This window comes from Rhinolophus sinicus, chromosome 1 (assembly GCF_057876585.1).
Source record: "Rhinolophus sinicus isolate RSI-liver-muscle chromosome 1, RSI-T2T, whole genome shotgun sequence".
In the NCBI taxonomy this organism is placed as follows: domain Eukaryota; kingdom Metazoa; phylum Chordata; class Mammalia; order Chiroptera; family Rhinolophidae; genus Rhinolophus; species Rhinolophus sinicus.
The window spans coordinates 133,391,752-133,419,455 of NC_142501.1; the positions used below are offsets into that span (position 1 = coordinate 133,391,752).

Below are 27,704 nucleotides of genomic sequence, written 5' to 3' on the forward strand. Positions count from 1 at the left end.
AGATGAGGGTAAGGGGGATCAAATATATGGTGATGGAAGGAGAACTGACTCTGGGTGGTGAACACACAATGGAATTTATAGATGATGTAATACAGAATTGTACACCTGAAATCTATGTAATTTTACTAACAATTGTCACCCCAATAAATTTAAAAAATAAATTAAAAAAAAAAAAAAGATGAGTCACAGTTTTCTAAATTGATTTTGTAACCTCCTAGAGGGTTGGGCTCACAGGTTGAAAAACACTGTCCTGTACTACGCATGTATAACACTGAATTCAGTGACACACATGACTTTTCTTTTCTGACTGCCTTTACTTTTTCTGTTGTGGGTAGGAATCCTGTATTCTCTTTTCCTGGCAACATGAGATTAAGTATCTTGCCCACGGGCACACAGCTAGTAGTGGTCAGGCTGGAATATAAGCCAGCTCTGGGTGACTCCCCGGTCTGGAGTCTTAGCCCCGTGTTTCAGTCTAGCAAGGGGGAGCCTTTACACCTTTCAGCATGGAAGCCATTCCAGCGTATGTTCTGTATCCAGTGGAGAACCACACAAAGTCTGTGGGAAAGACTCAGCCAAGCTGGGTAAGGACAGGTTTACCGAGTAGTTGTTGACCTTGAATGGACTGTGAACCCCCCCAGGAGCTGTGGCACCACGAGCAGGAGTAAACCAGGGCAAAACATGGCATCCATTCTGGGGTTTGCTCCTTGAAAACCTGGGCAAACCCGATCATGAATGGCGGGCTGTTAGCAGTGGAAAGGAAGGTGCGCCTGGGGGAGGGGTGTGTGCAGAGTGCCCAGTGGCACTTGTCAAGTGTCTGTGTGCCCAGCCCGGAAGCTCGCCCTGTGTAGCTGGTTCATTCATTCGTTTGTTTGTTTGGCTTTCATTTTGAATCATCCCCTTAACAAAATTATTCTGCTGGGGTAAGAGTAAGGCCAGTGAACACTTTGTGGAGGAGGCTGGCAGGAACTCACAGCAAAACCTTGCATCACTTTCACTTCTCAGAAGGATGCCGTGGGTGACCAGCTGAGAAAAACGCAGGGAAGGGGACATCGTACCACGTTTGGAAGGTCCTGATGTAACTGACAGCTCTTTCTGAATGAAACATACCTTTCCTCTGGATTTTATGTAACCAAGGGCTACATTTTAATGAACTCTCTTGGACATTCTAAGTAAGGAAGAAAATCACCTCTTCCCCCTTCATAAGTTGAAAACATCACTGAAATCAAAGCTAATTACTGGCAACGTTTTTCTTTTCTTAAAGGGCCGTTTACTATACCATGCAAACAAGTAACATTTCTTGTTTTCAACATAGTCACATCGTTGATTGACTTAAATTTAAAAATAGAAAGTAGGGATATATTGTTGATCTTGGATTTCTTGGAATGCTGAGAAAAATTTTGCATTAAAAATCAAATTTCATCAAACTTGGCAGATTGAAGTAGGAAAAAAAATGGAATAAATGTGGATTTCTCCCCTCCTTCTCCAGCACAAGGAATCTACCCTGCTTCCACTTCCCATCAGACATTTGGAAGAAAATGCTCTCTGGGGGGCGGCTGTGAACTGAGGCAGCACAGTGGGGCTCAGCGAGCCTGGGGTGCTTCTGAATCTTGGCTCCTCCCCTTTCTGGCCTTGGGAGGTGGGGCAGGTAGCAGGGGGTCCTCGACATCTAGGGACCAGCACACACCTCGCATGCCTCGGGCTCCGCCTGTGGGCTTCGGCCCAGCCCTACCTCTGGCTCTCTCTCACTGTCTTCAAAGGAGATGAGCCAGACGAGTGCGGAGCCCATGGCTTTGGTGTAGCGTATCGAGCACTGGTTAGTAGATTAACAAACCAGGACACCTGAGTGACCCTTTAAAGCCTCCAGTAAAATCTGGCTTTATTTCTCTTTTATAGTTGTGAAGACTTAAAATGGCAGACTTGAGGTACTTTGTTGCAACGTCACGTAGCCCAGCGTTCTCTAATTTTTATCCTCGTGCCTCAGTGTCTCTGTTGTGTACAATGCACTCACATGTGTTCAAGACTGTAAACTGCATTCACCGCCACCAGCTAGTTGTGGGGAGCGGTTCCTGGGTCTCGTTCTCCCTGTCTGCTCTCAGTGCAGCCTGGGTCACAGCCTCATGGACTGCAGCGCTTGAGCACTGACATGGAACAGAAAAGAATTAGGACTGCGCTGCTATTGTGCTGGACTAATTGCCTTATTATTGACTCAGCTTTAGAAATGAAATGGATTGTTTAAACACTTTTTGTTTTAATTCAGGTTTTATTAAACCGGCAGCAGCTCTTCGAGAGCGGGATTCTGAGGCACATTGGTTTGGATCTTCCAGTGTGGCTTTTCTGAATAAAAATCTTGTCCATCTGGCTGCCTGTTATCCGTCCCTCTGAGCAGACTTCATTAAATTCAGAACAGCTCTGCCTTGGTAGTTGCAGTTCAGATTTTATCATTAGTTACACATCTCGTTTCCTTGTGCCTGAGGTGACCCTTGGAGGCCACGCTGTTCCCTGTTTGTCCCAGAATCAGAATGTTTGAAAGGCAGGTTGCAGTAACAGATTGAAGTAGGAGGTAAATTTTAGATTTAACTTTTTTTCTCTCTCAAATTATAAGTTATGTATCAGGTCTGAAAGTGAGTAAAATACTGATAGGTGATTATCTCATTTGTAAACGTAACTCCGAATTTGATCACCAGAAATCATAGAAGTGTTCTAGAATGACAAGTAAGGACTGAAAAAGTAATCTTCAGACTGGCATATAAATGGCTGTAAAAAGAGGTTGAGTTTTTCTGCTTTCTCTGTCATCTGTTAATATTACACCATCTGATTCAAGTAGTGAGCCAATTTTTTTTTAAAAAATTAAATTTTGGGGGGTAACGTTGGTTGCTAACGTTACATAAATTTCAGGTGTACAACTTTATATATCATACAGTACAGTGTCCTCTATTGTGCGTTCATCGCCCGAAGCCTAGTCTCCTGTCTCCTTGTATTTGACCCCTTTCCCCTCTCCCCCGCCCCCACCCCTTTCTCCATTTAGTAACCACCATTCTGTTGTCTGTATCTATGAGTTTGGGGTTGTTTTATTTTGTTTGTATATTTGTTTTATATCCCACATATGAGTGAAATCATACAGGTCTTGTCCTTTTCCTGTCTGACAATCCTGCGGGTTTATCTTAGTCCTCACGTTCCACTGTAGCTGCCCGACCAAGTTTCTTATATGTTGGTTGGTTCCACCTGAATTTTACAATCTTACTTAGTTTTTTATTTGGTTTATTTAGTGTCTTTATGTGCTTTCAGATAATTTCTGATTATATAGCCATGATTTCAGTTGTTCGAGTTTTCTCTGTCTGCCCTGGACGTTGGTCCTCGTTGGCATTGGGTGGTGACGGCCCTGCTTCAGTCTGTGGTACAATCAGTGTTCCCTTTGTCTCTTGGTGTCTAGGATCTCCTCGTGGTTTCGTCCACAGGCCTCTGTAGCATGGACTCCCTCCCTGTTCTTTGGTGGTGGTGGTGGTGGAGGGGACACAGGCAGAACTCAGCCCAGGCGGCCGTGCCCCTTAGTGCTTTCCGTTCCTTCTGACGGATGATGTGCCTTGCTAGAGTTCAGCGGTAATTGGATCATAAAACACATCTATATTTCATTTTCACATTGGTTCCTGCACATTTATTTTACTGTAATCCAAATTGATACTTTATTTTTCAGCTTTCTTATAGGGAAATCATAAATGCAAAAATATGAGTTGGATTCTCTCTAACTTTCTTTCCACTTGTTGTTTTTACTATTTTAGTTTTTGGTTTCTCTTTTTTCCTCCTCCTCCTTCCTCTTCTTTTTTTTTTTTTGGTGGAATAGATACAAAGTACGACTTGATTTATATGCATTCTTCTAAAAAAAAAATTGGAAACAGTACCTTCTTTCCTACAAGGGAAAGAGTGGGGTTTTGTGTTTTGCTAGGGTCAGTGTCTGTAAACTTGTCCTTGCCAGCTGCAGAGGAGGTCGGCTTTGGGGGTGGGTGAGGGGAGTCAGTATACTGAAGGGGCCCAGCCAGCACACCTCAGATTTGTTGGTCCCGGTAGCTGCATACGTACGACTAGTTACTTTGATGAAATGGCCCTTTTCCTTGCTTTGAAGGTTGCAGAGAATCTCAGCTTTCTCCTGCTGTCACACTTTGCTGGAATTTTCTTTCCTGAATGTATTTGTTCCAGCTCATACAGAGTTTATAAAGGGTTCTGAATTGTGGTGTTAATTATGAAAGAGGAGTTGTATTTAGGTATATTACTCATTCATTCCTCCCTCATTCCGCAGGTATGTGTTGAATGCCTGCTCTGTGTTAGGCGCTCTGGACCCTGAGATTCCGTGTGAACAAGACAGAAGGTCCTTCCCTCAAAGTCCTATTCTAGTTGGTGGGGGGAGAGGTGACATCAGACAGCAAAGCCAAGCTCTGTCATCTTACTCAGCGTCCCCGTATGGAGCCTCCACTGTCTAGAATGCAGGAGACCCGAGGGGAGTGTGAGCAGAGCCCGTCCTAACGTCCCAACGTCCTGACGTGTGTGCTGTCAAGTTCTAACCCGGTGCTCCCCAGCCTGGCTGCGCTCTTGTTCACAAGGAGTTTCCACCTTTAGAAAATCCGCGTCTCGGGCTGAGGGGAGCCACTGTCCTCTGCTGCTCCCCAGGTGGACCCCCCCAGGTTCCCCCATTGAATCCAGTTCTAAACAAGTGAAATTGCTCCCTTTCTCAGCCCTTAGCAATTAACAACAGAAAATGGAGAGGCCAGAATGGTGTCCCACACACAGCAGGGGAGGAGACCGAAAAGGCAAAGCTCGTGAGAAGTAGAAACTGCTTCAGTCACCTCACAGCCTCAAGGCTGAGCCACATGGAAGAGAACAAATTGTTGGGTCCATCACATTTTATATAAAAAAAGAAAAGACATTTTATTCTAACTGATTGTTAAAGTTCTTGTTTAGAAGAGGGTAAAATTACTAGATGTAATTTGCTCAGATGAGATTCCTCAGTTGAGTGCAGAAAGCTGTGGTCGCACTGCGTGAGGGGCAGCGCTGAGGGGGGGCTCCCGGGGCAGCGCTGTGAGCAGAAGCCACAGAGCTGCCTGCAGAGGGTGGGGGTGCCGTGGACGGCGGCGTCTCTGCTTCAACAAGGCAGGGCCCCTTTTCCAGGCTTTGGAACGTAATACAGCAGAAGATTCTGTGTTTTGTTCAAACTACTCCCAGTGTAACAGAGGGGTCGGGAAGATGGTGCTGTGCCCCCTCCAGCTCCTACCCCACTCAGCCCCTCTGGGGCCTGCACCCACCCTGACTTGCCTGGAGGCTGAGGGATGGGCAGATATTCAGTACCCCCATTATTAATCAGACACGGACGGGGTGAGCACTTACACGGGCTCACAGTGTACTGTGCCCTGTGGGGGGCATACTTTACACCAGCTTTAATAAGTGTAGTTAACTCAGCTCCCAGTTACTGAAGGATCAAAAGAAAGAAGTGGGGGGGAAAGGAGCAATTACTGATTGAGGTTGTTGGTACAGCCTAAAACAGTATCTGTAGCCTGGAAATGAAGACACAGAAGCTGTAAAGACTTAGGCCCCGTAGCTTTTGGTCCACGGTGGCATGCTTGTGGAGCAGTAGGGGACATTAGCATAGAACCTTCTCGTGCCGGGGCGCTTCATGGGTGAGAGAACATCGTGCAGTAGAAAAGAATGCCTTTGTCTTCAGATCTCCCTGATCTCCTGAGCCTAAAATCTGTCCACCTCTTGGAGCTGTGTGAGATGAGGGTGTTCTTTAACTTCTCCAAGCCTCATTTTCAAACACATTTATTGCAACTTTTGAGATGCTTGTGGGAAATTGGATTTCATGTAGGTGAAATGCCTAGTACGGTGCCTGGAACATAACATACACTCAGTAAATATCCAGCTGCTATAGATGTGATTTGAGCAAATGGAAGAGAAAAAGGAGACTACCTTGTTAGCAGAAACTCAGAGGAAATAATCCGCCTGAAGTGTTTTGGGAACATACTTATTGCTTTTCTGCTCTATTACATAAAGTTCTCTCGAGTGTCACGAATGCGGCATCGCAGTAACACGCCACGGTACAGCAGTAGCATAATACTCCCTATTCAGTTACTTCCTCGTTTCACCAGATCGGGTTCACTTGTTTTCTTTTTTTAAATATTTCATTGAGCGTACAGGATAAAGTTGTTCAGCACTGTGAGGTGTGTGAAGAGGAGCAGCGGACAGATTTGCTGTCAGAGGATTGGCTGAGGCACCGAGTTATGGTAACGGGAGGAAGGGCTGTGGGGAGAGGGGAGCAGCGGGACGAGTGGGGGGTGCTGATCACGGCCGAGCCGGCCTGACACCCTGGCTTCGGCCGCCGCGGGCTGGCGGCTGGTCTCCTGGCGTGGGAACAGGCACAGGTCTGAAGGTCGACACCTTCTCTCACATGCTGCGCTTGAGGTTTGGATCATGGTTCACAGAGAAGTAGCACTTCTTTAGGGTGTCCCCAGCATCTTGGAGACCTGCTGGGGGAGTACTTTAGGACCACCTGAGGAGAATTTGATCTGAGGAGCTCTTGTTGCCCTTTCTTGTGTTGTATAGTCTTCATGGCAGGCGTGTGCTCTCGGTGAGTCTGTGTTTGACAGTGCAAGTAACGTCTCATTTGTTACTGGGCTGTCTCAGTGTGACTAACTTCACTCATCCCCGAAGTTACTCTGTCTCACTGGCTTTTAAAATGCGCAGTGAATCTCTCTGTGGACTGGGTTTTCTTGGTGCTTTTATTTTTTATCCCCAGCACACCCTTATCTCACACAGCGGTGAGTTGCTTCACACTGTCCCCAAATTCAAGGCATTGGCTTGAATGGTGGCCAGACCCCAAGAAACTGAGTCCTGGAGTTTGTTCCCACCTCTAGAAAATCAAGTCTCTACATCTCAGCCATAAGCCTCCAGACGTAGATTGAATAGGATTTTTTATGATTCAATGTAAACATGGTTTTAAAGTAATAAAACGGATTTTTTTTTCACTAAAACAACAACAGTATGGCATTTTTAGAGCCAAAGAAACAGTGCTTTTCTAAGCAGTTGTGTTAAGCGGAGCTTTTTTGCATACCTCATTTGGTGGAGTGGCATTAGAGCTGGTTTACCAGCAATAGAAGGTTCCCGGTCTTGTGACTGGATAGTCTTTTTCACGACTTTTCTCTCACATTTTCACTCCTTAAGATCTCCATTTAGCTCCTTCTCATTGGCTCTTAGCCCTTGGCTGTTGCTTTGCCTTTGTGATCTGAGGGGATCCTCAGGAAGGATTTCTAAGAATCCTTGAATCGCAGGAGACTCTGGCAGCTGGGAACCAGGATGAGGCTTATAATGAACCTAACAGGAACCTGATTAACTTTCAGCAGTGCAGCGGGTGAGGCCCCTTTCTGCCATAGTCTTCACTGCGTACTGCAGGTGGCACGCGTGTATCAGTTGCAGCTGCTCTCTGTGGCAGTGTATCAAGGTGTCTTTTTGGAATAGAGGGACTGGTGATGGATTAGAAAGCCAACCACCAGCTCAGGTCAGAAGCACCATCCATTTCCCCACAGCAGCAACCTGCAAGTTAGGGCCCCCCTGTGCAGGTCGTGAGGGAGAGCAAAGTATGTGCTCGGCCAGGTGCCCGGGCCTTGCCCTGCCCTTCCCTGTGGGGAAGGCAGAGAAGAGAGGTATTTTGGCCATTCCGCTGGATTCTTTTGTGTTTCAGCTACATTATTACTTAGGTAGGGATGTTTGGGGAAATAGGTACAAAAAAGGCAATTCTGTTGGTAAACTGGGGTTTCCGCACATTGAAAGAAAGCGAAGGTTTGTCTGTCTTTTGGCAGGTGGACGTTCCAAGTCTTCGTGGCTTCTGAGTGACTTCTTTTGCTGGAGGAGTTCAAGCTAGGGTTTTGTGTTGCTGAATCTTACGGAAGGAAGAACCAGTGAGTTCGGTGATAGGACTCTAAATAGGGATAAGGTGGTGGAGGGGAATGAACGATCAAAGCCTGGCCGAGGAGGTTAGAAGGGCAGAGGAAGCAGTGAGGCTACCAGCTTACCGTTTGAAACAAATGCCGTCATGTACCGCGACATCAGAAGTACATGTCAGAGCAGAACTTTTAAAAAGATTAATTCAAACAGTTGAAATGATTAAATTTGGTGGCACGTCCTTAACCAGGAAAGAAAAGGGAAACACATTTCAAAAGCTTCTTTGAGAATGTATGGCTATCAGCAAATGATAAACACTTTCAGAGCTGAACATTTTCCATCATTTGCTTGAAAATAAGCCGTTGTAAGCCTGGTTTGGGAGGTAAATCCGTGTGATTGACCTCCTCCTCCCTGGTCATCAACAAAGAAAATCGTTTGTGGAAGGTCATGAGTGACACACTGACCCTCACGGATGGTTCCGAGTCATTAGTGGGCAGGCGCGCCTCCGGTGTGCCAAGCTGTCCTGTCACAGGTGTGCTTTTTGGGACGGGAGGGAAGGGGACTAGGAAATGGGAAAGACGGGCAGGTGAAGGCGTCGACGCAGCTCTTTAGTGCATAGGGTTTCATTGGAATCGCGAGGTGGGTTAAGCCCGGCTGGTGTCCTCCCCGCTCCTACCTCCCTCCTGCCTGATCTCTGTGTGTGGCCGCGTTGCCAGCCACTGGTGTCCTCGTCGGCCTGCTGTCCTTGTCCTGGCACGAGCTCATCACTCGGTGTAGCATCTTCAAGGCCATCCACTTCCCTCAGCCTTCTTCCTTCCTCCTCACCTGTCCTCCACTCGTGTCCTCCTCTGGTTCATTTCCTCCCACGTGCAGCCATGATGACTTTTCTTCAGTGTGTATTTGATCCTGTCACTCCACTCTTTCAGGAACCCCCTGGGCCTTTGAGATAAAACCCCAACTCTTCCACGACCCCTTCCCCTTTTCTCTCCACTTCCGCCCTTTGTACTCTTACATATTCTGCAGTGCGTCTTAAAGATCTGGTGCTCTCTCTCTCTCTCTCTCTCTGATATACTGGTTCTTCTGCCTTAAATACCCTTCCTGTCTTGCCCTCAGCTTGGCTAGCTAACCGACTCTTCTAGCAAGCCTCGGGTCTCTCTCCTTGGTTCTCTCACAGTAAAACACTTATTAATACTGGCTGACTTCTCTGCTTCACATCCCGCCCCAGACTTTAAACTCTGGGGGCCACAGGGTCGTGCACCATTGTATTTCCTGCACACAATGCCTACGTGAGTTGATTCACAATAAAAAATTTGTTGACTGTTGAATTAAGTAAGTAATGATAGAGGACTCAAATGTCTCTTTATTGGCTTTCAGGGTGGGTGTCATTTCGGACATTTAGCTGTGTACAGCTGCAGATTTTATCCATATTGCCTGTACTTAAAAGACCTAGTTATTTGCCTGGTATTAAAATAGCAATGATCCAAGTGTTGTTTTCGTATTTCAATGACAGTGCTAATTCGTGCCTCTCAGGAGAGGCTGGTTGCTAGGAGATTCTTTCTCTTAGAATTAATCTATATTTGAGTTAATGGTTGATCCTTGCCATATTTCCTTGTTTTTTCTTTCCTTAAGTCGTTGAGCAGAGCTCCTTCCCTTGATCATTCTTGTATATTATTCCCGTTATCAGCTTGTTTTGTTAACGACTGTTGAGCATTTGAACACTGTACACGTGGCCCGTCGTCAGGCGGTGCTGACTCCAGGGGATGAAGACCCACTTGGCCTTTGTGTGGGGCCCACGAACCCCTCAGGCTTCACCCTGCGTTGTCCCTGATCGTCACAGGACCCAGCGAGGCCACCATTTTATTGTCCTCATTTTATGGAGACTGGGAGAAGAAACATGATTTTCTCAAGTGGCCAAGCAGACACCAGAATTCAGTCTTTTACCTTTTAATTCCACATTTTTTTATCCCGTTCTCCGGTGGGCCTTAAGTACTGCAATATGTACGTAATAATCTGACGGCAGGGCAGACCAGTTGTTGTCCAGTTAATTTATCTGATGCATGATTTTTCTTTCTCCTTTTTTTGAATTTAAACTTGTCATTTCACCTTCAGTTTTTTTTCCGTAGATGTCTTTCTGACTCTAAACACCAGCAGTTAGATTGCAGTGGTTTGAAACATCCTCCGTGGCGTGTCCCTCTTCCTTCACAGGAGAAACACAGCGTCATGATCCGGCTCTCAGGGCCTCCCACAGTTTGGCCTGAATCTCCCTTTCCTGCTTTCCTACCCTTGGCTTTTCTTTCCAAACTGTGCAGTCTCGCCATGCTTGTCTCCTCGCTGTCCTCTAATAAGCGTTTTTTTCTGTCCAGGTGCCTTTGCCCATCTTCTTCCTTTTCGCTGCAATGCACCCACCTCTGAGCAGCTTCCTTCAAATAAAAAAAATCCAACTGTCAGGCCCACTGAAATCTCATCTGTTCTAGGAAGTCACCTCTGCTCTACCAGTAAAGCCTAGGGCTCTTCCCACCAGTGTCACCCTTACTGCATTCTGCATCGTTTAAGGATTATTTGGGGAAATGTGTGTGTGTGTACCCATGGCAGTGGATAGAAGCTCCGTGGTGGTGGGGAAATGTCTCTGAAATATCAATTCCTTGGTGGCATACAGAAGACATTTGAATGCATTGCCTGACCTTTATGTAATCAGTACACATTTGGGGGGACGTGCATTCAAGCCACTGGTTATGGGGACATCACAGGCATGCACTAAGCTTGGTGGGAGTGGGAAAGGGCAAGTGAGCGACCCGAATGAGCCAGGAGTCTTTCCAGGAACCATAAACCTTGGCCTGGGCTTGAGGTCGGAGCAGGAGTGACCGGATGGGCCAACCTGAAGAGGGCGGTTCCTGCCAGAGGGGAAGGTCTAATCAAACTCAGTAAAACTGGTAGGATATTGTGTGGTGGCACAGAGCGTAAGGCACAGAGAAGTGGGGGACAGGGCCGGCCCGCTGTGCACAGCAGTGAAGCCTAAACACCTGAGCCAGTGAGAGTCTGTGTCCCCAATACCGCGGATATAATAAAATACTCTTGGATGTGTCAACTTGTACCTGTGCTTCCATTAAATCTAATACAGAAGTGAGCAGGGACCAGCACCACCCTGATTGCTCTTACTGCCCCCATCCCTGCTCCCTCGTGGCACATTGACTGCTCCTAACCTTGTACAATACGGGCCCTTCCTTGCCTGACCTCCGGTGGATGTGGTGGCGATCAGCAAAGTGCTCTCGGCCGAGCAGTGTTAGAATGAGTCGTATCCTGGAAAAGCCACCTGCGAGCCTTCAGTTTTAAAGTGAAAGAGATTAGTTTGTAATTTGAACTGGGACCAGGCAGCGTGATAATCTTTAAACTTTCAAACACTCAGACTGATAATTCTGTGAGCGGGGACCTAGCCTGTCATGTCCCAGCTCTGCACGCAGCACGGGGCCCGACACAGGGTAGGATGATGCTGAACGGGGACGCATGTGAGCGCGAGTCACTGTGGGTGCGTATGGGTGTACATGTGTACATGTAGAATATCTACACGTAGACAGGTGTATTTATGTTAGCTCTATAAAACTCTATAGTTTTCCGTAGAAGATCATACACATCTTTTGTTAAATTTAGTGATCCTTTTTTCATCGCTTAGTAAACTGGGTCTTTTTCATATTATCATCACGTTTGCTAATTGTGTATTGCCCTAGGCCACACTGTCTCTCAGTCACAGCTCCTTGTTGTGTGGGACATGGTAACAGACGCGTCCCCACACATTTCTAAACATCCCTAAACATCCCAAGGGTAAAAGAGATGGTGCTGCTCCTTCAGCTGAGCACTAATACAAAGCTAAAAGGATGAAACAAATTTCTGTATGTTAATTTGTATTGCATATAGTGCCAATAGATTTGTAAAGCCCCTTGTATTTTCTAAGTAGACAATTATATGCACATAACACTTTTCTTTCCAATCCGGTAAATTCCTTTTATGTTTTTCTTACAACTTCCCATACAATGTTGAATTGAAGGTGGCTGGATCCCCCTCAGCCTAATTCCTAACCTAAGGTGAATACACCTGATGTTTCACCAGTAGGTGTGAGGATTGATGTAGGGTTTTGGCATGGAGCCTTTATCAGCCGTTGTGGAGCCTTTATCAGCCGTTGTGGAGCCTTTATCAGCTGTTATGGAGCCTTTATCAGCCGTTATGGAGCCTTTATCAGCTGTTATGGAGCCTTTATCAGCCGTTATGGAGGGGTTTGCCGATAGTCCTTTTTATCCTGACTTTTTCATTCTTTACATTGCAGCTGTTTATCTCTCTGTGGTTCATTCTAAATGATTTCCTCAGATCTGTTTTTCAGGGTACCAGTTCTTTGTTCACATGTGTCTAATCTGCAATTTAACCCATCTCTGAAGTTTTAGATTTCAATGACTGTTATTTTTAATTAAAAAAAATTTTTAGTTGCAGCTGACATTTAATATTATGTTTCAGGTGTACAGTATAGTGGTTAGACATTTGTTTCACTTACAAAATGATCCTCCCACTAGGTCTTGCACCCACCTGACACCATATATAATTATTTCAGCATTATTGACTGTATTCCCTATGCTTTACTTTACATCCCTGTGATTATTTTGTTATTTTCAATTTGTACTTAATCCCTTCACCTTTTTCACCCAGCCCCCCAACTCCCCTCCCATCTTGCAACCATCAGTTTTTTTTCTGTATCTATGAGGTTTTTTTTGTTTTGATTATTTATTTTGGTTTTTAGATTCCACATATAGGTGAGCTCATACGGTATTCATCTTTTTCTGACTTATTTCACTTAGCATAATACCCTGTAGGTCCATCCATATTGTCCCAAATAGTAAGTTATCATTCACTTTTTATGACCAAGTAATATTCCATTGTATATAAAGAGAGTGCCTAAAAAATGTACACACATTTTAAGAAAGGAAAAAACTGTATTAAAATTGCAGTACTCAGAATATACCGATAACAAAAGATGAATATAAGTCATGTGTATACGTTTTTTTTGGCACCCCAGTATACATATACATACACACACACACATACACACACGCCTACATATATACCAGGTTGCCAAAAAGAATGTATACACATCTTAAGAGATGTTATCTGTACTCAAGCAATAGTTCGCCGTAATCAGAAGTGTCTGGAAGCTGATGGTAACTACTTTGAGCACCTCTTGTAATTGCAGAAGTCAAATGTGACTTGTATTCTCTTTTGTTATTGGTATATATTGAGTATTACAGTTAATGCAGTTTTTTTTCCTTTCTTAAAATGTGTGTACATTTTTGGGCAGTGTGTGTGTGTGTGTGTGTGTGTGTGTGTGTGTGTGTGTATTCCACCTTTTCTTTATCCATTCATCTTTTGATTGGATCATTTACTCCATTTACATTTAAAGTCATTATTGATAGGTATGTAGTTATTGCCATTTGTTTTCTGATTGTTTTTGTAGTTCTTCTCTGTTCCTTTCTTGTTCTCTTGCTCTCTTCTCTTATATGTTGATGACTTTCTGTAGTGTTGTGCTTGGATTCCTTTCTCGTTATTTCTTGTTTATCTTTTGTAGATACAGACATGGCTTTTTTTCCAAAACTGCCTTTTGATTTTTACCTTATGTTTGTATATCTTTTGTTTATATGTTTAATTAGCACATAAAATTGTGCATATGTTTATTTTATGGTCTCTATCCCGTTTTTCCTTTATCCCAAGTTCTTTAGGGCCTAATCTTGCTGTTTGTTATGTCTCTTGACTCTTGCTTGTAATTGCTTGTTTCCTTCTGTGTCCTGTCATTTTGGATGGTGACACTGTCTTTAGAGGGCATAGTCTGGTGGAGTTCTGGGAGGCAGGCTTTTCCAGAGTGGTTTACAGTTGTCCCTCCATATCTATGGGTTTTGTATCCATAGGTTCTATATCGGTGGGGTCCACATCTGGGGATTCAACCAACCGCAGATCGAAAATATTAGAAAAACTTATGTTGTGAACAAGCAGCACGTCGTTAAGCCCACAGTAGCGGCATCTGCACTGAACATGTACGGACTTGTTTCTTGTCATTCCCTAAGCAATACAGTATAACTATAATTTACATAGCATTTGCATTGTAGTAGGTATTATACATAATCTAGAGATGGTTTAAAGTAGATGGGAGGATGTGCGTAGGTTACATGCAAATACGGTGCCGTTTTATAGAAGGGATTTGAGCATCTGAGGAATCTGGTATCAACAGTTCCTGGAGCCAGTGTCCTGCGGACACCGAGGGGAGACTGTCCAGTAACTTCTGCAAAGCACCTGGGACTATCACTGGCATGAGACTCATTTGGCATAAATTTCTTGTCCAGGGATTTCCTGAACTACACATATAACGTAGAGTAGAACTCCCAAAACCGTATTAGAGATACAGACAGACGCATGGTTACTAGGGGATTGGGAGACTTTTCCCCCCTCCCAGCCCAGCTTCTTTTTTACATCTGGGTTCATAACGTTTTTTTCTAGTTCAGGTTTTGTTGAGATTGTAGCCCTTTTTAGGGTTCCAGATGTATGTAAAAGCGTCAGTTCCACTGCCTGTCCACTCGAAGGGCTGATTTCCTGTCCTGCAGGACATTAAAATAAAGTGACTTCCAACCACTTAAGTAAAGGAGGTTAGAATTAGTAATTATGCCAGGATGATAGGTGTAACTCAGGATGTACGGCCACCTTGGTTGAAACCCAAGACCCAGCACACACTGCTGGCTAGTGCCTGCCCTGCCGGTTCTCTCTTAGCATAGGGCCTCAGGTCATTTCCCTTCTTCCTTGCCACGCTCTTGGAGGCATTTAAAAGGATGACTTATATTTTAATCTCAAATTTCTAAGTGCTTGTAGTGTGAGAGCTTTTAGGTTATCTAGTCTGCCATGTTGGCGGAGCAATCTGTCTTTAGTCTCAACATTAGGACCTTTCTCTGTCTCCTTTGGTTCATCTTAAGATGGAATATTAGAAAAAGACAGTGGAAGGACAGGTGAGAGGGGTGGGAGGGAAAGTGGAAACAGACAAACATGAGGAGAGAAAAAGAGTGAGTGGAAGAGGGACTGAGAGACAGGTTGGAAAGACAGAGATGGAGAGGCAGATAGATAGGTTGATGGGTAGAGAGACGCTGAGAGAGCGTATGGTTGAGAGTCAGACGTATTTGCATGCAGAGAGATGCACATAGACACACATACATTGGGCACGAGTCAGACCCTGGGCACGAGTCAGACCCGGAGGCCTGGCACGGGTAATGTGTGGACCCAGAGACACACTCACAAAGCCGCACACACGGGTCACCCTAAGGGACGCAGGCAGCCGAAAGTGGAGAGTGAAAATAGAAAACTAAATCCAAGTGTGTGAGTGTAATTGTAAAGAAGCTTGCAATCAGCGGTTGTAGAAAAGATGGCTTTAGAATGAGCTGGACTTTTAGTACCATTGGTTTGCTGCCACAGCCACAGCAATAGTGGTTGTATAAACAGGATGCTGACAGCAGGCTGCGGGGATTAGGGCTCGCCGCAGCCTCACCGAGCAAACCAGTGGGCCAAGCTCTGGATTTTGGTCTCATGGGCACTAATGAATGAGGAAATCGTTGATTTTCAGGTAGTGGGGACAATAGTAACTAAAAAATAAAAGTAAACGAATCTGATTTAAAATTAACAGGTTTTATTTGTTGATTTCATTATTGTCTTGCAGATCATACACAGATTTAGAAATTTGAAATTGAAATTAAAAGTTTGAAATTTTGACCATGTCAAATATTTGTCTAAAGATGGAAACTCATCAACTTGGGGCCGGGCAGTGCAGAGAAAGGCGGTGGAAGGCGGGAAGTTCCTGTTTTGTGCAGATTGTCTATCGTGTCTCCTCTTCTGTCCACCCAGCACATTTCAGGCTTTGCTGAACTTTTCTGTTTTCCAATCCATAATGACTCCTGCTGATCCTAGGCATTATTTTATTGTATGGATCCTTTATAATGCTGGTTCTGGTTTAAACGCCAAGATGAGCATTTGTGGATCTCTGATACTGCGGCATCTGTCAAAGGACAGAAGGAAATTAGTTTACCTGGCAAAGGACAATACGGCTAAATTACACTGGGTAGCAAGCCTGCTGTTTGATTTTTTTCAATTTCGCATAAAGGGATCCTATCATACCTTGTACTCAGCTGAAACATGGACAGTATGAAATATGGATTGAAGCATAAAAGCCGTGTGGCTGAATGTTTTCGTTATCACCTGAAAGTCGGGCAATAGACTTTTAGAATGAACCGTTCTATTAATATTTTAATTTGACTGTATGTCTTAATAGGCGTCATCATCCTAAAAAAGCAGCGGTTCAAACTCTGCTTCCTAAGTATTAGGCTGAAGTCAGTTCAAAGGATTCCAGAACGTTTCTTAAAACTGCCTTTGTCTCTAAAGTATCCCTGCCTCAGAGGCCAGTTCATCTTGTCGTTATGGATCATTTGGTCTTTTTTGGTAAGAGGTAAGCAAATCTATATCAGTAGTATGAAGCATTGAAGTTTTAAACATTAATTTCCAGCCAGCACTCTATAGAGAATAGAAATTGTATAATGATGGTTTTACATCATCTTTAGTGTCTCTAAGCTCAACATACGAGGTGTGGTCACAAAATATAGTGAATGTTTAAATTTAAAAAAATTGATTACAGTAAATGACACATAACCATTAATCCCTCTCAAAATACTCCCCCTCGCTTCGACCATACTTACCCCATCATTCTTGCCACTGTCTGAGCAGTTCTGGAAGTCCTCTTTCGTGTCTTCATCCTCCATCATTTACGGTGCTCCGTGTCACACATCGCTTCTGGTATATGGCAATTTCTGTCAAATAAAAACATAACGGTGTGTCCTCATCCACCTTATTCACTGGCTCTGGCACCGTGCAACTTCTGGCTCTTCCCCAAAGTCAAAATGATTCAGGACATTGAGGCAGCCATGACAGCGCAACTAAAGACACTCACGAAAGAGAACTTCCAGAACTGGTTCAGAAAGTGCAAAAACAATGGGATAAGTGTGTTCAAAGCGAGCGGGGTATTTTGAGGGGGATTAGTGACAATGTGTCTTTTACTGTTACAATTTTTTAAAAATGTAAACATTCACCATATTTTTTGATCATAGCTCGTGTATGTTTTGAGAGCTTTATGTCTTTAGCACTGAGCTGGATGCTGTGGCATAATGTTTTTTAGTACTCTAAATAGTAGCCATTATTTATGGGGCACCTAATGTGTGGCAGACATCTGCATGTGGTTTTATTATGTACATAACTTCTCATCTTCCTAGCAGTCCTCTAAATCAGGTGTTAGTCACCCACTTTATAAATGAGGAAAATGAAACCCAGAATAGTGTGACAGTTTGCTCAAGGCCGTGGAGCTAGCAAAGGTATATTCAGATCTAGATCTTTTACTTTATAAAATGCATTATTTGTACTCCATCATTTTAGCTTCTTTTTGGGGAATTAGTGATTCCTGGAACTCTAGGATAGTTGACTTCAAGCTTTGTGTATGTGGGTTATAGAATTTATAGAGTATTCTTGACGGGTTTTCATTCTTTGTGTTTTCTGCCCTGGCTCTTCACACCTTCAACTTAGAAAGGTGCTGTTAGAGGAGGGTCTTGAGCAGTTTTGTTCTTTGTCCTCAGTCTGTGGAACTCAGCAGCATCTGGCACCTAGGAGATGCTCATTGATGGATTGTTGAGGGAACGTGTGAAAACCATGGCAGTTTGGACCGGCCTTGACAAACCCCCCGGTATTCAAACTCATGGTATCTAATAAAATGCAAATATACTTCATTACAAAGTAATTATGAAAGGCAAATATGTGATGGAAATAACATGGTGCATTTTGAAGTAATCTAAATATGTGTTTTGTCTTCACCATTAGTGGACGAAAATCTTTAAAAAACCAAGAATGCATTCTTTATGACCAAGGAATTGTTCGTGGAGATAATAAGAAGGTAAAGACCCAGATGTTACCATCCCAAAGTTATCTTTTGACATCAGCAGGACTGAAACACAATACCTGGCATATAGTAGAGACTCAGTGTGTGTTTGTTCAACTTAACTGAATTAAGTCTAATGGCCTTGCCAGGGGGCGGGCGAAGCAGCATAAATTTTTGACTCCAGGAAAGAGTCCAGTGCTTTGTTTAAGCTGTTTTGTCTTCAGTACCCTGTTCCTCCGGCTCATAGTATTTGGTCAGATATTTTATTATTATTTACCGTGCTCTGTGCTCTGATGGTGTCACGTACTTCCTCTTGTCTCGCCGACTCCGTTGACAGTGTGTGTAGGGTGAACTGCGTCTCCCCCTTCTCCGCGCCCTCCCAGCAGCTGACCAGAGCTGCTGGGCCGTGTGTAGTGTCACTGGCCGACCTGTCTCTGTGGGGCTGCTCTCAGGGATGGAAATATGGCAGTGGGGCTGCACTCTTTTCACTAAGTGGTCTCTGCTAAAATGACTGAAGGGCATCCAGCCAGGTAAATATTTAAATCTTACAAGTTTTTACTTTTTCTGGATAAATTAGCACATCAGGTACTTCAAGAGCTTGATGGGGGCCGGTGGGAAAAGTCAGAGCTGCGTGCTCCCTGGGGAGGCGGGTGTGAGGGGAGGGCTGGGGCCGTGTGAATTTCCAGGAGGGGTTTGGAGAGGGGGTGAGGAGTATTTAATGTGGTGGATGGATTCAGGGAGGGTTATACCAACAGCTAAGCTTAAAATTAGAGATTACAGATGAGATAAATAATTCATGTTTAGATTATGAATTCAAAATAGGTAGAGTACTGTCAGTTACAACTGACTAGCAGAGTGGTTAGCATTCTTTAGCAGTGTTTATTTCATGTGTAACCTCTAATTTTAAACTTGATATTCCATGAATTTCTTGCCATTCAGAAAACATCATTGAGCCCAACTGAGACCACTGCACTCCTCCAGCTGTGTTCCAACTCGTTGTACACATTTGGGGCATCATTTCCCCTGATTCTGCAGTACAGGGATTTTTTTCTTTATGGCTAAAATAGCAGTTTTGTCACGCTTGACTTAAAAGTGTAAGTTTGAATGATACGACAGGTTTATTTTGCTTGTGACAGTGCTGCCTTTTTTTGTTCCCCGAAAAGTTGGAGTTCCCTTACCAAAGCACATACCGTAATTACAATATTTCTCCTCAAGATCTAGGGCTGCTCTCTTAAGCTTGATTTGCAGGAAACACCTGGCAATTTCTCGTACCTGTTGTACTCTGCAATTTTGATATTTAAATCAGTGCTAGATCAGCTGGGTTCTGTGGTTGGCCCATCTTCACAGTAAGGGTTACTCAGAGGAACCTGTCAAAGTTAAAGTTAGCCCGTCAGCTTGTACCTGGTGTAGAGTTTTATTACTTTGCACTCTGTAGTTATGGAATATTATGTGGGTTAGGATTGAAGAAATGCAAACCAGCATGTTGTTAAATATTTTTGTTTCTTTGTCTAAGCAGTGTCCTGGCAACTCGTGAATGTTGCCCGGTCAACTGTATAAACATCTGGGAGTGCTTTCAAATAAAAATTACTGTGATCTCCATGTTCCTCAGCAGAACTGCATACTCTTGTGTCCAGAAGTAGAGATTTCCTTGATTTCTTTTTATGTGTGTGTATGTAAACTTCCTGGTTATCTCATCTAGGATCTAGATCCCAAAATTTAAATTCCAGGGAGAACTTGGGAAAGATTGAGTGAACTCATCTTTAGGGGCTTCTGGATTTTCCTTCGCCTTCATCTTCTTTCAGACTCTAGTACTTCTAAGGCATTTGGGATCTGAGGCAAGATGTGGCCAAACGGGGATTGTGGGAAAAGCTCTGGACTCTGGAATTCCAGCTGGAGACCAGAGTTCTGGTCCAGTTCTATTACCACCCAGCTCGACACCTCTCGGCTTCACTCAGCTCATCTGTGAGTATCGTGTCAAACCCTGGTCTTGAAGGCGCCCGTGAAAGCCTCATGACTTGCTGTGTATCACTGAGCTGCATAGAGATGATACGAGGCCTGTCAGCCGTGCAGGAAACCACCTGTGACACAGTGAGCATTAGAATCAGACCTCGAGTTATGACTTGGTCATAGAGGAAATACGAAAATATCTTCCTCGTGTCAAACTTGGTAGGGACAGTGTGACACATGATGCCTGCTGCTTGGGTTCCACATAGAACACGCAGTCAACCTCCTCTTTCCCCCGTGGTCCTGTTTCGACCTGGAAGTGTGTAGAGAAGACACACAATGGCTGCTGGCAGGATGAGGGCACGTCGACTCGGGGAACCCTCCACGCCGGTAGCTTCTCCTCACGAGTTCCTACAGCACATGGATAGTGTTGGTGGGGAGACTCACATTGGTGGCTGCGTGTGTGTCTCCCTGACTTTTGGGTGGGGGTCCAACGTCCACAGCCAAGAGAGCTCTGGGGCGTCTTAATAGTTGTCACAGAAGAAGGACCGGATAATTGAAATAGCATTTAAGATTCAATAGGCGTTTCTTTAATCAAGCACCCAGTGAGAGGTCCGGAGTTATATCCAGTAAGCCATTGGCTGATGTAGGAAAAATTTCTTCCCTTTAAAGCCTTGTTGAGAATAAGTCTCTGTGAATAAGTGATTAGGTTTTGCCTCAAGTGTATATATGACTGTCCTTGTTTTTTCTTTCCTTTTATCTATGATTAGCTAGTAAAGCGAAGACTAGATACTGTTTTTATTGGTGTTGATCTTTGCAAATTTTTTGAAATAGTTGAATTCAGAATAGTTTTCATTCTGATGCTAAGAAGCTGATTTGAAAAGTATTCTGACTTTTCAGTAATTTTGGTCTCTCTTCCCTCCTCTAACTTAATTATTTTGCTTACCCTTTCTTTCCCTATGGAATCAAATATTTTTTTTTTATAACTGGAAAAGCTTTTTTATTTTGGGATTCTATATTGTTTACATACCTTCCTGACAAGGCTGTAGCCATTGGAGATTGTTCTGAGGCAGGGATTACAAAACCAAATGTCCCCGGAGCAGGACCTTCCGAAAGCGAGGAGCAGCACCTGGTGAGTGTCCGGAAGTGAGAGGCCTGCGCCCCGGGCACAGGAGCCGTAGGTCCCACCTGTCGGGCCAGCCGTGCTCCCCGCAGAGGGGGACCATTGTGGGGCCCAGTGGGGCCGAACATCTGATTTTTCAAGAGAAGCTGGAAATACGGATTTTTTTTCTTTGTGGTGCATGTTTGAAATGTAAAAATTATTATATGTTGCCTCTAATTAAAAAAAAAAAAAAAGGAAAATGCATGGATCAAACAAAACATGTCCATGACCCAGATTATGCCCACAGATGGCCAATTTGCAGCCTTTGTTCTAAAGGGAAAGTTTTGCTTTTTCAAAAAATATCAATCTAAGCAGAGTGTATGGTTGCTGATTTGGCTGAAAGCTGAAATATACTATTTTTTCATTACCTTTAACAAGGAACTACCACTCACTTAACTGTAGAGTTCAGATGAGTCAGTTGTAACACATAACTCTTTAACTGCATGTTATAACTCTGTCCTGCTATTTTGTAGTATTGTAGGTATAGAGTAGACTTTTAAAAAGAAAATGTAGTTTTAGGCTAATAAATCTCTAGCCAGGTGCCTAATTTTGATGTATGAATTTCTCAGATCTCTAAATAGCAGTGTTCTCAATTGAACCTAGAAGAATCTATTAACACAATAACTGTCGGTATTTTTCAGAATGCTTAAATGTGTTAGCAATTTAGGGTTGAGAAAATTGAAAATGAATACTTATCAGATTCATGTATTTTCTTTTTCTTTCTTTAAAGATTTGAACATGGAATTCAATCCTTCAGACCATCCTCGGGCCAGCACAATATTCCTCAGTAAATCTCAGACGGACGGTAGGTTACTAATTTATGTTTCTTTAAAAAAAAAGAAAAAGAAAAAAAAAGGCCCATGCTGATAACTAGCCTAAGTCTTGATTTTCCACTAGATGTGTTTCTCAAGGTAATCAGCTGTGTACATTCTGTAGCAGTAGTTTCTACCCTGAGAGTCAGAAATTTTCCTTTAAGAATTGATATCTGAACAGCAACAAAAATAAATAATAAATAAATAAATAAAACAAAAACTAAAAAAGTGAAGCGAAAAAAAGAATTGATACCTGCCTAAATTCTTTAAAGATCAGAAGTGTTTGTTTCTTCAGATAATATGTGAAAGAAAGCAAATATAATCCTTAACGCTTCATTATCTTTATGCCATTTGAGAGTGGAATTGAACCTGTACACTGGGGTAGATCTTTTAGCCAAACTTTGACTAACGGGTTTTTTCTGCAGTCTTTGTGTTTTGTCCCAGGTGTGTGGGGAATTACTCCTGGGGGGTTTCACTGTTTTCCGCGCCTGGCTTGTCTCACTGTTCCCTGGGCATTGGCTACGAAGCAGAGGCAAAACTTACAAAGTACAGTGAAGATGAGCCTCCTCAGTGGATTCCTGCAGAAGAGAGTAGCAGGAGAAATGTGTTATATTGTCATGTAGTAACCAAGATCTTATATTGTATTGCTAGAGTCCTATGTGATTCTATCCCTGACTCTTTTGGCAAATTGCTAAACCCTAGTTTAGAGGGGATCGTGAATTGACTAGAAAATAATCCAACATATGTAAGATGATAAATTCCTTATAAGAACTGGTAACTCCTCAATAATGGTTAGATAACAATTTTGACATGGTATAATGCTCATATAATATTGGTAACCTTTAATTTAGTAGGCCACTAACTTGATTTTAGAGAATTTGGTGCATTTATAAAAAATTAGTGTTTTCGAAAGTAAGAATAAAGCATTGTAGGCTTTAAATACTTGTAAGTTTTGAATGTGTTCGTTAAAAACAAAACATTTTTTTCCCCTTGGCCTGGTAAAGTGGGAATCCATTGGGAGTGGTAGGATATTCAAGGGAAGGAAAGAGACAGTGGGGATGAGGGTTTAAGGTGATGGAAAATGAGAATCAACCATTTCTTTTGCATTGAATGATAGTTACATGGCTGGCATACTTTCAGGTTTGGTTCTTGCTTCCAGTGAATTTAGACCAATATCTTTCTGAAAAATTTCTACTAGATTCACATGGAATTGCGTTGGAGCCTCTATGTAGATGACACATACCTTGATTGTCATGATGAAAGGAAATTCAGTGATTGTCTAACCTAACAGAAAGAGTCAGGGAAGTATATATATTCCCCGTCTCCTCTGCTCCAGATCTCATTCTTGATTCCTTTTCTGGAACATCAGGGTATCAGTTACTCTGACCCTTCAACACGACCCTTCATGTTTACATTCAACATGTAAACCTACTTGAGTCTCACAAGAAAAGGAAAAATTCCCAGCACCCTCTCTGAGCTGCTCCTCTCCCTGTTTAGTGAAAGCGTCTATACCATCGGGACTTCTTCTCTTTCCATCCACTATCCACTGGAATCTTCCACCACCACCATTCTGTGGAGGGTGTGAGGCAGGGCTAGCCCTGGACCTCTCAGGCGGTGCTTGCTGACATTCCCTATTCCTTCTTTTTTGGCTTTCTGTCTTCAAACAGGCCATTGCTGAAAACAAGTCCATCTCATGAACAATTGCTTTATAAATAATGAAAAGAAATGGATTTCTAAAATGGACTAATTGGAGAACTTTAATGAGTTAATTCTTCGGTGAATTGATTATCAGAGAATTGGCTATTTGGGGAATTTGTCCTGAGAAACCCTCCGTGAAGGTCCTTTTGAGATGTGATAATCAACTTTTTCTCCATTCATCCCTTTAATGTTAGTGTTTTCTAGGGTTCTGTGTTTTACCCTCCTATGTTTTGGGTCTGCACACACTTCCTTGTGGCGTCCATGCCAACGCTAATGCCCAGCCAGTTTCTCTGCAGCATTCAAAGCCATAGATGCAGCTGCCTGCTGGGCGTCCTTCCAATGCAGGCTGTTGGTTCCTCTAACTCAGTGTGTCCCAAACAGAGCGTAGTAACTGCAGGTGACCGCCTGCATTTCCCACCCTGCTCAGGTCCCCAGGTCAGAGATGGCCTTGAATTCTCCTCCTCTCCTCTCTTCCCAATTCTCACACCCAGCAGTGATGCCGGGGCTGACTCACGGGCTTGTGGGAGCTGATGGTGCACATTTCTTCCCAGCTCCAAATTCAGTGGCACATTGGGAGTTTGACATCGCCATTACGGGAGTTTTGATACCATGGAAATTGGCGACTGCTACAAATCAGCGCATTCTTTTTTTTTTTTTTTTTTTTTAAGGCAGCACACCATTGCATCCAGGAAATCGACAGTCTGTTAATTCTTACCTCTTAAATATCCCTTGAGTCTGACTACTCTCTCCCATTCCCATTGCTGCCACTTTAGTTCAGACACATAATTTCTCACCTGGGTTACTGCAGCAGCCTCTGGACTGCCCTCTGACCTTCTTCCTTTCCAGTCCTATGTCTGCTGCTGCTAGGTGAAGAGACTGCCTGCAAATCAGATTTGATTATGTCGCTTGCTTGCTTAAACTTGCTTGAAGACTCCTCCAGCCCCCGCCCCACGCCTGCCACACACACACTTCTGAGAGTACCAGAGCAGTTCAAAATGGTGGGTCCCACTGACTCCCAGTTTGTTTTTTAATTGGGAAGAAATGTAATCACAGCACCTTTTAGGTCCCTTTCTTTTGAATCTGGTGCTCTCTCTTCTTCAGGCTGATGTAGTCCTTTTGCAGCTTAGAGTAGGTTTGTGGGTAGGAGGCTGCTGCTGGGGTGATGACAGTTCCGTTCGGGCAGCTGCTGCCTGGGATCACAGCCACGTGCGCTTGCCTTGACAGCTCTGCTCTGCAGACCCTTCATCCTCTCCCTTCCCCACCATCCAATGGCCTGACAAACAAGCTCTGTCTGCCGTGCCCCCCACCTGCCAACTGTTCATTATTCTGATTTAGATGGTACCTGCATTAAGTCCTTAGCAGTTTCTTGACTGTTAAATTCCTTTCCTCTGATAATCAAAGAGATCTAGGCTGGACGTGGCCCCTTTTCTCAGTGTTCAAAGACTGGAAACATACCAGAATGGTCACAGAATGCTTGCTAGTTAGACCCCCCAGCCGCTGAAGTTAGGGAGGTTCTGCCCAAGCCACACAGTCTGCTGTCAGTCACTTTTTCATAAAAACGGGATGTGATTGCAGAATTTCTTTGTATGAGAGCCATTCAACAAAGAAGGGGCTCCTCATCGGGCAGGGGTGACAGTGGAGTTGCCCGGGGAGAGAGAAAATGGTTCGCTTGGCCTGCTTGGCTCCTCTTGCTATCACTTGTGCTTGTGGGAAAGAATTCCCATTCTAAGTGTCTTTTCCTTTTCTGTACTATTTTAATTCACTGTTTACAAAGACATGAGTACCTACCCTTAGAATCAGGAGAAAACAGCCAAACGACATCTTTTTAAATTTTAATTAATATGGTTTTTAGAGGTTCTTTGCCTTAAAAAGAATTTGGACAAAAATAAAATCGTGTGTGTGTGTGTGTGTGTGTGTGTGTGTGTGTGTGTGTGTCTGTTTCTCAAGATTTCCTTGAAATAATTAAAGATATAAAATCCGCTATCCTTTGAGTGATTTAAAACCAAAGTAGAAACATTAAAATTCAAAAATATGAGCCATGGTTTTCTTCACACATTCTTTCATAAATACGGAAATTGAAAAAATGTCTTGTGGCCTTCCTTTGTTTGGGCTCATGTGTTTGTTCCTGGGCAGCGTTGAACTTGTACATCATGAGGACCAACCTTTCTGTGCCCCGTGCATCTGGCATTTAGCAGTAGCCAAGCCCTGGGCCCTGTTGGGGATCCCTTCCATCAGAGCGTCCCATGCCCTTCCTGTGCTCACCTCTCTGTGTTTTTATGTCCCCAGTTCTCTTTTTCACTCTCGTGCATGCTTATTCCAGGATGCCCTCTCTCCAGCTCCCTGTCAGTCACTGTGTGTCTCCCTGTGGCTTATCAGGTCCCATAGGGAATACTTTTGCAGTTAGATACTGAAGAATCCACAGGATCCCAAAGCTTTTACACCAGTGATTTTCATATTATCTTTCTTGTGTACCATGGAAAACAAGTTTGAAAAACTATGAACTCCCTCGCACATTTTTATGTTGACTGTAAAAATTTTTCATCCTATCAAAGGATGTAATTTCTGATGCATTATAAACATTGATACTTTAAAATAAAACTATCCTTACGTTTAAAAATGTTTCAAATAAAATCTCAATATCATAGTGATTTGATAATCATCAATCATTTAAAAATGTACGAACATGCTCTTCTGTGACAGTTGGAAATTGCATATCCTTTGTTTTTTCTCTTCAACCTGTATTCCCTGCCATTTTGTCCATAGAGTTTCATCCTAATGTAATATATTTTGATGTCTAGAAGTCATTACACTGTTAGACTTCTATGAAAATGTGGACCTAAATTTAATTTTTTATTTTTTATAATTAGAAGTGTCTAAACGTTAAAAATAAAATCTGGATTGAGGTATCATTATTATTATCATTAGCCCTCAGTTGATCAAAACAACGCAAACATATCAAAATTTGAATGAAGAGTAATTAAATAGAAAAGTGAAATAATTTTTAGGAAAACGTTTCTTACCGAAATGTTCTATGGATGAATAATACATATTACGAGAATGAGGCTCTCGTCATCATTAAATTCTTTGTTCTTGTAGTTCTTGAGGAACTTCATTCACCTACGTAAATAGAAGGGGATAGAAGGAGTTTTGATGTAGTAATATCACTGAATTCTTTCTATTCCATCTGATTTATATACCAAAAAATCTCTAAGGAATTTGTCATCTAAAATAATTCCTGATAACTAACTACAGTTCAGTCTTGTTCTCCTTCAATTTTGTTTACAATAAGGAATTGGAATCCATTTGATTTGCAAAGGAGTTTTTCACCCAGTTATAGTAGCTTCTCACTTTTGCAGATTCTGGGAAGTACACCAAAAAGGCTTTACCGGACATGCAAATAATGTTTAATTACATCCGCTCCTCTTTTCATTGGTGGCACCTGGTTTGACCTATACACTTAAGAGCCATTGGAAAATGAATCTGTGATTCATTTCAGAACTCCTTCCTTGATTCCTTTGACCTCATTACAGTCTGCGTACCCCTCTGTGGAAGCTGTGACCCTCATCACGTGACTATCATTTATTGCATGTTTTTCATGTGTTTAAATCTATATTCCATGTACAGTGACTAACCCATAGAAAGAACTTAAATGTCTGTTGAATGAAAGATCCCCACCTGTGCTTTTCCTTTGAACTAATGTTTTCAGCTCTTCTTTTGATTTAAATATGTTTTTGTCAGAATGTTACATGTCCTTCATATGACCTTGGTGGCAAAGTTAGGCATCATTGTCGAACCTTAGTCAGTCATATCAGACTTATTTTCTGTCAGAAAAGGTCTGATTTCTTTCTTTTCCCCCCAATTCATATAACATGGTAACACATATGCCCGTGACCCCCATCACTCTTCTAATCCCGCTGCCAGCCTGCTGTGGCTTCCAGCTTGGCCGCGCTTTCTATGCTCTGATCCCCTGGACCTCTCCCTTGGAGCTGTGTCTCTGATGGGAGTCTAACCACTGAAGATGCGTGGTCCTGATGGGAATCATCACCACTGTGTGTGACGCCTGCAGATGCGAAGCCAGACGTCCTCCGAGACCCTAGTAGAAATGTCCACAGAACAGGAAGACGCCAGGCCATGCTGCAGGTTACCTGCCTCACCCCCATGTCCCTTTGTTCCTATGTCCGGGGCC

At 43.3% G+C, this 27,704-nt stretch overlaps 1 protein-coding gene across 1 annotated transcript in view; it reads left to right on the top strand.

Annotated features, from left to right (window-relative positions):
• The window catches only part of CCNY (cyclin Y), a 187,729-nt gene that overhangs the window by 98,523 nt on the left and 61,502 nt on the right, over positions 1 to 27,704 (top strand). Inside the window, exon 2 of the mRNA XM_019741707.3 lies at positions 21,739 to 21,813. Within this exon, the coding sequence (XP_019597266.1) occupies positions 21,739 to 21,813 (75 nt within the window). The remainder of the gene's footprint in view (positions 1 to 21,738; positions 21,814 to 27,704) is intronic.